At 38.4% G+C, this 11,976-nt stretch overlaps 1 protein-coding gene across 4 annotated transcripts in view; it reads left to right on the top strand.

Moving 5' to 3' along the window:
• Positions 1-492: 492 nt before the first annotated feature.
• Positions 493-11,976, top strand: part of LOC149816329 (uncharacterized) — a 45,274-nt gene continuing 33,790 nt past the window's right edge. For 2 of the 4 annotated variants that reach the window (XR_016427712.1, XR_016427713.1), the window contains exons 1-4: positions 496-1,642; positions 8,568-8,709; positions 8,812-9,924; positions 10,047-10,476. Coding sequence is in view for 2 of the 4 variants with exons in the window: in XM_089987821.1 (XP_089843947.1) it covers positions 756-1,642; positions 8,568-8,709; positions 8,812-9,924; positions 10,047-10,403 (2,499 nt within the window). In the remaining 2 variants the exon portion in view is untranslated. Of the gene's footprint in view, positions 1,643-8,567; positions 8,710-8,811; positions 9,925-9,994; positions 10,531-11,976 lie in introns of those variants that run through there. The other 2 variants (XM_089987822.1, XM_089987821.1) reach the window with 2 other exon arrangements.

The following is an 11,976-nucleotide window of genomic DNA, read 5'->3' as shown; positions in this document are numbered from 1 at the left end:
GGAATCGGATATATAAATCGGTTCAAAACTTATGTCAGAACCGAGTTTGACCCAATCCGTTTTATCCATTTCACATGAAAGCCAATGTGCAGTGCATGATCTATTTTCTTCGGACCCAGTGTCAGAGCGGCCCAGATTATATGTGGATCCAGAATTCTACCATGTGCTCTGAGTCGGGTCCCGATCCGAAACCAGACAGACATTCTGACTGGAAATCGAATCCAGTATCAGGTAAATCCTGATCCGATCCGCTCGCGCATCATCCACCCCCGCAAAACTCTCGTATTAAGGGCAATTATGTCATTTCACTGTACAAAAAATTGAAATCTAACCGGAGCGAACGCTAGGCTCTCCCGCCTGAAAAACTACAAAGAGGAAAACAGCTTAATCACAATATGTCACGCTTGAAAAAAGCTCCAAGAGAATTCCGTAGCCACATCAGCATATCGAAAAACGCAGAGACACGAGGCAAAAAGATACGCTTGGGCTTGTTTTTAAGACAATTCTATTAACAACTATCCTACTCGAGAGCAAGAGAAAGACGCGCTCTCGCTCATCAGAAAAGGATGCGGACCGCCCGCATGCCCGGAGCTCGCACGTGCGGGAGGGAGAGCGAGCCCTAGGGGTGCGAAAAACCGCCTCCCTCTGTATTTCTTTCTTCCTCCTCCTCGAAGACGCAAAAAAAAAAAAAAAAAAAAAACTCAAAACCAGAGAAGGAGACTTCGCCGCTGCGCTCACTTTTTCGAGCTTCTTCAATGGCGTCTGGCGCCAAGTCGGAGGAGGGACTCCTCCGAGTCTCCGCAATTCCTGCCATTGACCTCCGGTTCATGTCCCAAGACGACCTCAACTGCCTGGCCGCCCTCTCCGACGAGTTCCGCCACCTCCGGCGAGACGACGTCGTCGTCCCGAAAATCGATCGCTCCGTCTTCAACGAGAGCGCCGGAAGCCGGAAGCAGACCTACTCCCGCCTCCGCCTCGCCCAGAGGAAGGACGACGCCTCTGCCTCCGCCGTCGGGAGCGGCCGTCGCCGGACGGGACTCCTCGCCGTCTCCCGGCACCAGGGAAACTCCGTCGACGACTTGGAGCAGGGGGATAACGATCGGATCGTCCGTCTCCTGAGGAATTTGTTCGCGAAGGACGGATCGGCGGTTCTTTATCCGCCGGAGAACGGGTTCTCGGCCAGGGTATCCGATGCTGCCGAAAGGGCGGAGGCGAAATCTGCTGCCGGCGTGGTGGAGCAGGTGGACGATTTTGCTCTGCGGCCAAGGAAGAGGAGGAAGAAAGACGACGCGAGGAGGAAGGCGCAGATCTCTTCGTCTCAGGCTGTTCCCGGCGGACGATTGGAGAGTGGAGAGAGGTCTTATTCTGCTGGTGCGCGGGATGGAGTCGTTGACGTCTTCCCGTTGGCGACCGAGGACGTTTTCGTCGTGGAGTTGAGGAGGAGGACGGCGGGTTTGGCGAGCGAGGCGGACATGGTCGCCTTCCTGAGTGCTTTGGCCGGGCGGTGGGCGTCGAGGAGGAACAGGAGGAAGATTGTGGACGCGAGCGATTTCGGACAAGGATTGCCGAAAGGATGGAAGATGTTGTTGGCCATTCGCCGGAAACACGGCCGGCGGTATATCGATTGCCGCAAGTACATAAGGTTTTTCTTCTCCGTGGCCTCTATCTCGATCTATCTCTCTGGTTCCATTTTTAGATTTCTGGTCCTATCTACCCTTTGCAATGATAAAAAACGAAAGAAACTTCAATTTCCTCTGAAAGATAATGCAAATGCCTGGTCTTTCATCTTTCTATTTCTCGTTATAAAACGTTTTCTCATGGTGGTTTCTAGTTGTATACGGCATTTGTTTGAGAATGCATATAAAAAGATTGGTGTATGGGTTTATGGGTTGAGAGCTATCGCGGTGCTTTTATGATGGTTATTATTGGTTAATTAAAAATTTCATTTGGTCGAAAACTTCCAGTAGAGTGTGAGAAGTCATGAGAACTCTTGTATGTTTTATGGTAGGCTTAGATGAGTGCGTCAGCCTTTGATTAGATGATTACCCCTTTTTCTATGCGTGCTTGATCAACGTGTTTCTGAGGCAAACCTTCGTGGCGCTCTTGTTTCCTTTGATGCCAAAAATAGCTTAGTTGCTAGGAGCAAAATAAATAGTACTGTTCAGGGATGCACGAGCATCCTCTCTCTCTGTCTCATATACACGCGCATAGGGCTGAACCTCGACCCCTACCCGACAGTGATCGGACCATCACGATTCCGGTCCGATCCCCATCCAAAGTCAATCCTAGAATATGGGTCCAAAATCGGGATCAGACCTCACCCCTAGGAACCGGTTCCGGGATCGGGGTTGGCTTAACCCTAGGAACAAGTTTCCATTGGATGGAATCCGGTCCAAACCGATCCCAGACTTGGAGTCGGTTTGGACCCTACTGGGAAGAACTTTTTTTGGGGTTTTCCCTAAATATGCCATTTGTGGTCATTATCTCTGTAAGCATACCACCTTTTTCTCTTCTAAATTCAACCTACAGACGTTAGAATTTGAGCAAAATCCACTTGACTGAAAAAATAAATCTATATTAGTTTCAGCCACTACCGGACTTATAACTAGGAACTAGGGCTGATCAATGATCCGGTCCAGATCCAAATTCAGACTGAATTCAGATCGTAAGAATCTGGTCTGGATCGTAATCAGTGTCCAATCGATCCGTAAAACAATGGTAATCGATTCGATTTGATCCCAAAAAAATGGGACCAGGTTCAAACCGGTTCAGGATTGAGTCAGATCGGTTATAAATATTATATATATGTATAAATAGAGTAAAATTACAATTTTACCCTTTGAGTGACACATTGCATAATTTGCATTTAAAAAACCATTTGGTAAAATTGTAAATTTTAACCATTTAACAAACTTTTGTACAATTTTCAAATAAACCACCCATTTTCACCCAAATGTGAATCAACTTATTTTCTTTTAGGGTTTTTAGTTGCAGCTGCCTCCTGCATGGTGTTCTCTTCTCCCTCATCGCCATTCGCTACCGACCCACCACCATCGTCAGTTCAACATTGCCATCGGCCCATCGCCATCAATGCCTCCACCATTTGACCTTCTTTCTTCTTCCTCGTATCTACACAAGAGTCTACAATTTTTAAGTTTAAATCTAAAGGAATGAAATGAAGGAAGGGTAGAAGAAATGGGTAAACATCTCCACCTCTCTCTATCCTCTATTGCAATTTGCAAATTCTATTTATTTATTTATTTAAAAATATTCTATTGTGAATTTGTGATTTTAGAAGGAATAAAAGAAAAAGAAGGAAGAAAATTATGTGTTTTATGTTTGAAATTTAGATGTTATTTTGGAAAGAAGGAAAGAAAGGGAAGGAAGAGAATTATGTGTTTTATTTTGAATTAGTAGTGATGGATTGGATGAAATCCTGAAGTGATTTTGGTATTTTATTTTGCTTGTATAATATGAGTCTTAAATTGGTTTAAACAGATTTTGAGTCCTAAATAATTTCTTTGCTTGTTTTCTTGCCTTTTTGCTATTTAATTAGTGGTTTCTTGTTATTTTGCATTTATGCGTGTATGCTTTATGTTAATTTGAGTCTTAAATAGTGGTTCTTTGTTTGTTTATTTTTCTATTTTGATTTTGATATTTTATGCAAATTACTTGTTTTATTAATATTTTTTTTATTTATTTTCTTGAAAATCTTTCAGTGTGTGTTTGCTCGATTGTATCACATGTTTATATTTATGCTTGCTTGTATCCTATGTTTGCATAATTATAGATTGTCAATCAAGAAGTGATTATCAATCGATTCCCTGTGGGTTTTTACAACCCACAGTTGAAGGTGATGACTGTGATGACATTGATTATGTACCGAATCATGAGAATGAATGACCAATAGAAATAAAAGAAGATGTAAGTGGTAATAAGCGTAAGAAAAGAACATCTACAATTTAGAATTTTTTTACATAATGTAAAGATAAAAATTGTGTTATGAAAACAAGATGTAATAAGTTCAAGAAGGAATATCTTGTGAATAACGAGGGTCAACTTCAAAGTATCACAAACATTTACGAAAATGTCTAAATTAAGAGAATACAGGTGAGACTCAACAACTATTGTCATTTAGTGGGTTGAATGATAAATCAAGTGCAGGTTGAGGAACTTTAACAAACTACAAATTTGACAATGCTTTATTGAGGGAGGTTATCACAGATATGATTATAATGCATGATCTTCTGTTTTCTCTAGCGGAATGTATTGAGGGAGGCTATCATAGATATGATTAACAAACTACTTTTTGCCATTTCTTGAAAATATATTTTTTCTCTTACCTTTACATTCAATTTGCTTTTCAAGTTTCACATTTTCAAACAAAATAAATTTGCAGTTCAATAGTATGTACCTGAAAATAAATTTGTCATCGCATAAAAAATCTTAGAAAATTAACAAACATCCGAAAGGTTTTTTCATTGTTTAAATGAATGACATAACTCTACAAATTGGGCATCATGTGTCTTGAGTCTTTCAAATGCATATTTGAATACAAGGGTAGTGCTCAACATCAAGTATGTTAAAATTCATCAGGTGACAATATCAAAACACAATATTTTCGTGCTAGATATTTTAAACTCTTTTGCCAATTCATAGAATTTACTAGCATGGTTTGTCAAAGCCTTCACATATTGCACACATGAAGATATCTAGTTATCTCTTCTTTGATATGCCTAAGACCATCAAATTCAAAATATGTGCACAACAACACACATTTAAGAATTTTCTAGAAAAATAAAGCTCCCTAGTTCTTGACATGTTATCGCGTAGCATTTTGATAAGTATATAATTTTTCGTTGCATTGTTGACTGTGATTGATGCAACTTTGCTTCTAATATCCCATTATTGAAGCAACCCTTCAATAACTATGAAGAGACGATCACTTTCGTGTGGTGGAGGTCCCTCATAAAAGCTGAAAACTTTTTTCCAGCACCAATCATTGTTAAAGTAATGCAATGTGAGATATAGATAACCCATATTTTGATTGGACGTCTATAGATCAATGGTAGATGATACTTTATCCACTTTTGTTAAGTCATTCATCATTTTCTTCTTTTCATTTTCATACATCTTCATAATACCTCTTCTTGCCGTATGATGATTGATTCACTCATATTTTAGATTAACTATATATGATTGAACCCTTGATATTCCACCAGAGAAAACAGAAGATAATGCATTATAATCATATTTATGATAACTTTCCTCAATAAAGTATTGCCAAATTTGTCGTTTGTTAAAGTTCCTCTACCTGCACTTGATTTATCATTCAACTTACTAAATGACAATAACTGCCGACTCCTACCTGTATTCACTTGATTTAAACATTTTCATAAATGCTTGTGATGCTTTAAAGTTGCCCCTTATTATTCACATGATATTCTTTTTTGCACTTATTGTATCTTTCTTTCATAACTCCATTGTTATCTTTAAATTTTGTGAATTTTTTTAAATTGTAGATGTTCTTTTCTTATGGTTATTGCCACTTACATCTTCTTTTATTTCTATTGGCCCTTCATTCTCATCATTCAGGACATAATCAATGTCATCATTCAGGAAGATTGTGGATGCGAGCGACTTCTTGATTGACAATCTATAATTATTCAAACATGGGACATAAGTATAAATATAAACATGTGATACAATCAAGCAAACACACAATGTATGTGTGTAAAGAATTTTCAAGAAAATAAATGAAAAAACACCAATAAAATAAGTAATTTGCGTAAAATATCGAAATTCAAAATAAAAAAATAAAAAACTACTATTTAAGACTCAAGCATACAAGCAAAATATTTAGAAACCACTAATTGAATACCATGAAGGCAATAAAACAAACGAAGAAGTTATTTAGGACTCAAAGTATGTTTAAGCCAATTTAAGACTCAAATTATAAAAGCAAAATAAAACACCAAAATCTCTTCATGATTTCATCTATTCCATCTATTCCATCACCACTAATTCAAAATAAAACATATAATTCCCTTTCTTTCTTTCTTTTCAAAATAACATTTAAATTTCAAACATAAAATACATAATTCCCTTTGTTCTCTTTCTTTCATTCCTTCCAAATTCACAATAGAGTATTTTTTCGGAAAAAAATAAATAGAATTTTTAAATTGCAATAGAAGATAGAGAGAGATGCTTACCCATTTCTTCCTTCTTTTCTTTCTTTAGATTTAAACTTAGAAGTTGTAGACTCTTGTGTAGAGACGAGGAAGAGGAAAGAAGGCCAAATGGGGAGGCATCGACGGCGATATTGAACCGACGATGGTGGTGGACCGGTGGCAAATGCCGATTAGGGAGAAGAGAGGCAGTTGCATCTAGAAACCCTAGAAGAAAATAAGTCGATTCACATTTAGGTCAAAACGGGTGGTTCATTTGGAAATTGTACAAAAGCCTGTTAAATGACTAGTATTTACAGTTTTATCAAATGGCTTTTTAAATGCAAATTATGCAATGCGTCACTCAAAGGGTAAAATTGTATTTTTACTTTATTTATACATATATGTAATATTTATAACCGACTCAATCCCAAACCGGTTCAAATCTGGTCCCATTTTTTTGGGATTGAGTCGGATCGGTTACCATTGTTTTACGGATCGATTGGACCCCAACCCAATTCTTACAATCCGGATCATTGATCAGCCCTACACACACATATGCACAGGACTACTTTTGCTGTACAGCAGGGGGTATATCTGGGATAATGGAGTAAGGGTATCAGTTGATTGGAAATTTCTTATGAAGGTTATGGTGCTTATCTTTACCAATCTCTCTCAATTTTTTATTCCCCATGAAAATGGTGCTTGAAAGTCCAATTTTCTGTCAGACCAGCTCCTTCGTTTGTTTTTTGATACTCAAAACCCTGGTACCTTTAGTATAGCTAAGTGAAACTTTGTTTGGAAGGCAATGTTCATTAATTTTTTGCAAGACGAATATTCCAATAACAATCAGGTTTCTGGAAACCTAGTTTGCAACTATTTTTTTCTTTGCCTGAATGACTGGTAATCAGATTTGCATCATCAAAGAAAGGTTATCAGTTTCATAGCTAAAGCTGCTGATGAAAAAAAAAACAGTGGGAAAGTGAGCAGCGATGTTGCTTCCTTTTTATTTTACTTTTATTGCTTTCTTCTCTCTAATACTAAATTTTTTTCTGAAGTAGGAAAGGACTATAAGTGAAAGCATATTGGTAAGCAGCATGAGCATGTTTTCTTGCTGTCTGTCCTGACTCCTGCAAAAGACTGGTTCGATGTCTGTTCAAGTATTAAGCCTAGGAAACGGAGAAGACCTCACACACCATGGGAAGATAAGACAATATACAATTGCCTCATGAATATGCTCAAGATCAGGGCGTAGGCCCATAAGGAACTGCAAACCACATTCGTGAGGCTTGGGGGAGAGGGAACAGAATACTCTGGTGCATTGCAGTGACTGTTCCCATGAGTTTAAAAGAGAAAAATAGACTTAGGGTATGTTTGGTTTGCTGGGCCAGGTGTGACTCCAAATCCAATTGGATTTGGAGTCATATGAATCAGAATCACAACAGGCCCCTTGCAATTCTGATTCTCATGTAAGTAAGAAAACACACTCATTGGCAAAGGCAAATGAGAGCTGGTTTTTCTCCCCTCATTTTCTGATGTTTGCTTAGCTGTGCCAGTGAGATTCATTCTCTTATTTGCATGTCTCCGAATCCCATGAGATGTTACCAAACATGCCATTAGACATATATCCTTTTTTTAAGTGATTGAAAATGCTATTCAAATGATATGTCAGTGTTACGCCAGTCTATGATATGCTCATATTCCTCCAGTTCTGTGCTTTTTTGCCAGTTTAAAAACCTAACATTTTATTAATTCACTATTCATTGCATCATTTTCCGAATTTGATTCCTCAGTTTGTGCCCTTTGAAAAATCCTATTCTGAAAGGTTCGTTATGTAAAGGACCAACACATTTAATTAGAAGGATGAAGCTTTTTTTGTCTTAGGATCTGCTGTGCTAAATACAGCTGCTAGGAATTTTAACAACTTCATTCTTGCATATTTTTAAGAAAAAAAAGATGCTTGGCTATAAGCCCTGCTAAATAAAAGCAAACTGGGAGTGGAGAAGATAAGATCGACTTATGACAAGTAGGGTGGATAGAAGTGTATCTGGTTAGAGACATCATAAACAGTTCGGCTAAAAATGGGAAAAGAAGAAAAAACAATAAATGTCGCTAAAATGTGTTTATTAATTATCTGCTGTAGTTCTTTTCTATCTTTCTCCATGCAATGTGACCAGTGGACCTTGATTATTTTTTCTCTGTTAAGCTGATTCTATTACACGTCCCAGACAGTTGAAATGAACTTCATTTCAACTTTTCTTTTCAATTTTTGTTGAGACTATTCTTCTACCACGTATTGTTATTCTATTATTTTAACTAGTGTCTATAGTTGTTAATGTTCTCCATGTATTCTTTTCATGGTAATTTGACATCTTGTTATTGATGTCTCAACTTTTGAAGCCCATGCGGACAGCAGTTTATTAACTACAAGGAGGTCTTTTCACATTTGATGCCTTCAGTTGGGTCCCATTATGCGAGCCAGAAAACTCCCGTTAATTTGGACTCTAACACTTCTGTGGTGAATAAATTAGCCATAGCAAAAGTAAGTGAAACCTTCCCGGATGGAGAAACTTTCTTCGGAGAAATTATCATAATTCTTTTAGATTTATCATTCTCATGACATCAATTGATTGCTGGTGTTAAGGATAAGGAGGACAAGAAGAGCAAAGACTACCATCAGCAAATGATGGTGGTGGCGCTGCCAGCCAATGCCGCTGGCTCTTCTGGTAAAGATAAGCAGCTTAAGGTAATGAATCTAGTGAAAGACCAGTTCAGGAGTTTGCTTGAATGCCGTAAATGCAAGGCGAATTTCTGCAAGAAGGATGAGTTTCTGCAGCACCTTCTGACGTTCCATCAAAGGAATGCAAAGCAATGTCGACCTTGTAAAACAATTGGTAAAGGTGTCATCATTAAAGATGGAAAATATGAGTGCCAGATATGCCATAAGGTTTTTGAAGAAAGACATCGCTACAATGGACATGTTGGTGTTCATGTGAGACATCATGTTAGAAGTCTTGAAGCGTTTCCAGATGAGATAATTGCAGAGAAAAACTTTTCTCAGTCATCCTCTGCTGGCATGACTTCGATGGCCTGTGGAATGAATTCAACTGACAATTGCAATAGTTCAAAAGTTGAAACTTCTGTCAAAACGGATGACCAACAAATTCTTACCGGTGGAATCAATCTCAGTAATTCAGCAAGGGCTGTAGATTGTAAAACTGTTGATTCCATTCCAGGGAATGCTGCCAGTGAAATGGTTTCCGTAGTTACTGCAACCAACGGTGTAAATGAGCAGAATAACGGCTTTGCAGTTTCTGATTCCAAAAAGGGAAAGGTTGACAGCATTCATAATTCAAGTGAATTTAGTAACCAGAAAAATGGTATTGCAGGTCCCTGTGCACCTTCTAGCGAAAATGGTATTTCCTTCAACATGAATCCTAGTTTGGTCGATGAAAAGGATAAGCGCAGTAATAGGTTAGGAAGTGGTTCTGGTGGCTTCCATGAGGATAATGGAAAGAAGTTTGGAACAGATGCACGGGACTGTGCAGTCATTGATGAAACAAACAAATGCAGCATTCCTTTGGAAAGTGGTTTTGATGGCTGTCATGGTAATTTCGAAAGGGATCCCAAAGGAAGTCTGATGGAGTCAACAGTTCATGATGAAGACAACAAAATGAACCGTGAGTTGGTTGATTCATCATCTGTTTTTATGCAGCCATCAATTTGTTTGACCTCACATGAAATGAATGCAGAGAAGGTACCTTCCGCTTGTAACTGTGTTCCAGTTCTGTTTAGACTTTAGTGTTCTAAGCTCATGTTTGTTTTAGTGACTAGGTTCGGGAGAAAGAGAAACTTTTCTGACAAACATTGGTTTACCAGGGTGAGGACACACTACCTGGTGTTGGGCAGACACTTGAGAGAATATCATGTTCTGAGGAGTCGCCACTAAATGGCAGTAGACTGACCATATTTGTATCGCCAGACTTGGACTACGATGCTGAACTGGTTGAAGGAATTGGAATTTCGGTTCAAACCGACTGGGACATGGTGTTGCCTGAGATGATTAACAACCGCCAGCTTACAACTGTGTGTGTGTGGTGCAGAAAGGAATTCAACCATGAAGAAATCAACCCTGAGACCCAGTCAGACTCGGTTGGTTTCATGTGTCCCACATGCAAGGCTAAAATTTCAGGGCAACTTAATGTACTGGACAATGGCTTGGTGAAGAATTTCTAATTTGGGAACTAGGCAGCTTATTCTTGCTGAGAGGATCAACCTCACAGACATGGGGTTATCTCTTCACTTCTGGGTAATTCTTTGTCCTAAATGCTAGTTCTAGTTCTATAGCAGGCTTTCTTTTTCTTTTCCTTGGTTTTCCTTTTTCCAGCAGCAAAGGTCAAGATTTATTTGAAATCTAACAAAACCAGTGTACTTAGTAAAAAATTGAGCTAGATGAAAGGGGCTGTAGATATAGCAAATCTGACAAGAAAATCCATAGAGCAGCTAGCTTTATGAAGCCCCCCCTTAATGCTGTGGGCCACAATGCTGGTTCACTCTTGAAAGTCAAGGTACTATATAACTTAAGGTGCTTGCTGGAAATTCCCTGCTCCACCAGATGCCGATTCTACTTATTGATAGATAACACTTATTGGATCTGGGTATTGGATCCAGATCCAATATGCAAACTGATCAGGCATAATTGTTTTTGTTTCCTTGTTTTATTTTATTCTTTCACATACTGCCCTTTGTATCTATTTTGCTATATTGTGTTAGATGTGGGCAAATCTGTAAATCTGTATGTGTTAATGTTTCAATATATTATAACACGGTCTCTCCCACGATCTCCCTATTAGGGGAAATAGTGGTTCAGCAACAACTCAACGTTCTGGACATCGGTACACTTAAATCTAATATGGTATCAGGGCGAGATTTCGACTTATCGGATCTATTGAGGTATGCTCCAAGAGATCTTGGGTATTTTCTCATTTGCTTCTTCTCCAAGCATCCTCTTCTGTTTTCTTCTTCTTCCTTCTTCTCTAAATCTTCTTATTAGTCTAAATCTAGTTATTCCCAATTGATCGTATTTATCTGGTGGTGTTATTATCTTTCTGGATGCATAATCTTCTCCTATCTTGACATGATTTTCAAACTTAGCATATTTGGTTTGTTTCCTGGAAGTGTTGTACCTTTTTCTGTTTGACGCCAATCTCTCCTAAAAATGTTTTCTCCTCTCCTGTTTTGTCATCATATTTTCCTTTATTTAACTCTGCTGTTGGCATTATTCTCTTTCTTAAATATGCTTCTTTTCTTGATTTGCAGCAGATTTGGTTTTATTGTTGCTTACTACACCATCGCGTCATATCACCTTTATTAATACATCAATATCTGATCAGATTTTTTAGTTCTGCCTTATTGTAGTGATATACCATTCAAAAATAAGGTTGATCAAGCTTTGGGTTATTTGGTTTTGATATTGATGTGATTTGTCAAGCACTCTTATTTTGTTTTATATTCTCTGTTATCCTTTGATCATCTTACTTTTCTTTATTCATGAATTTCAATCCTCAACCTTCTTGTCTTCTACTTTTTTGCCCCAATGAGTTTATGAAAAATTAAGCAACTCCAATTTTCTAACTTAGAAGAGTCTAATAACTTCTTTCATTAGGAGTCAATATCTCTCTGAGCACCTTGATGCGTCCATCGTCTCTCCACCAGAGTATGTTATCAGAGAAAACAAGAATGACAAAGGGGTTGTGGTTTTATCTGTTCCTGTCAGAAATCTAGAGTTTGTTTCAGGAATGAAAAGAGA

Source organism: Nuphar pumila, chromosome 14 (genome assembly GCF_984573655.1).
Source record: "Nuphar pumila chromosome 14, dmNupPumi1.hap1.1, whole genome shotgun sequence".
NCBI lineage: Eukaryota > Viridiplantae > Streptophyta > Magnoliopsida > Nymphaeales > Nymphaeaceae > Nuphar > Nuphar pumila.
The sequence above is the reverse complement of the archived record's forward strand: the minus strand, read 5'-3'. Positions and strand labels throughout refer to the sequence as shown.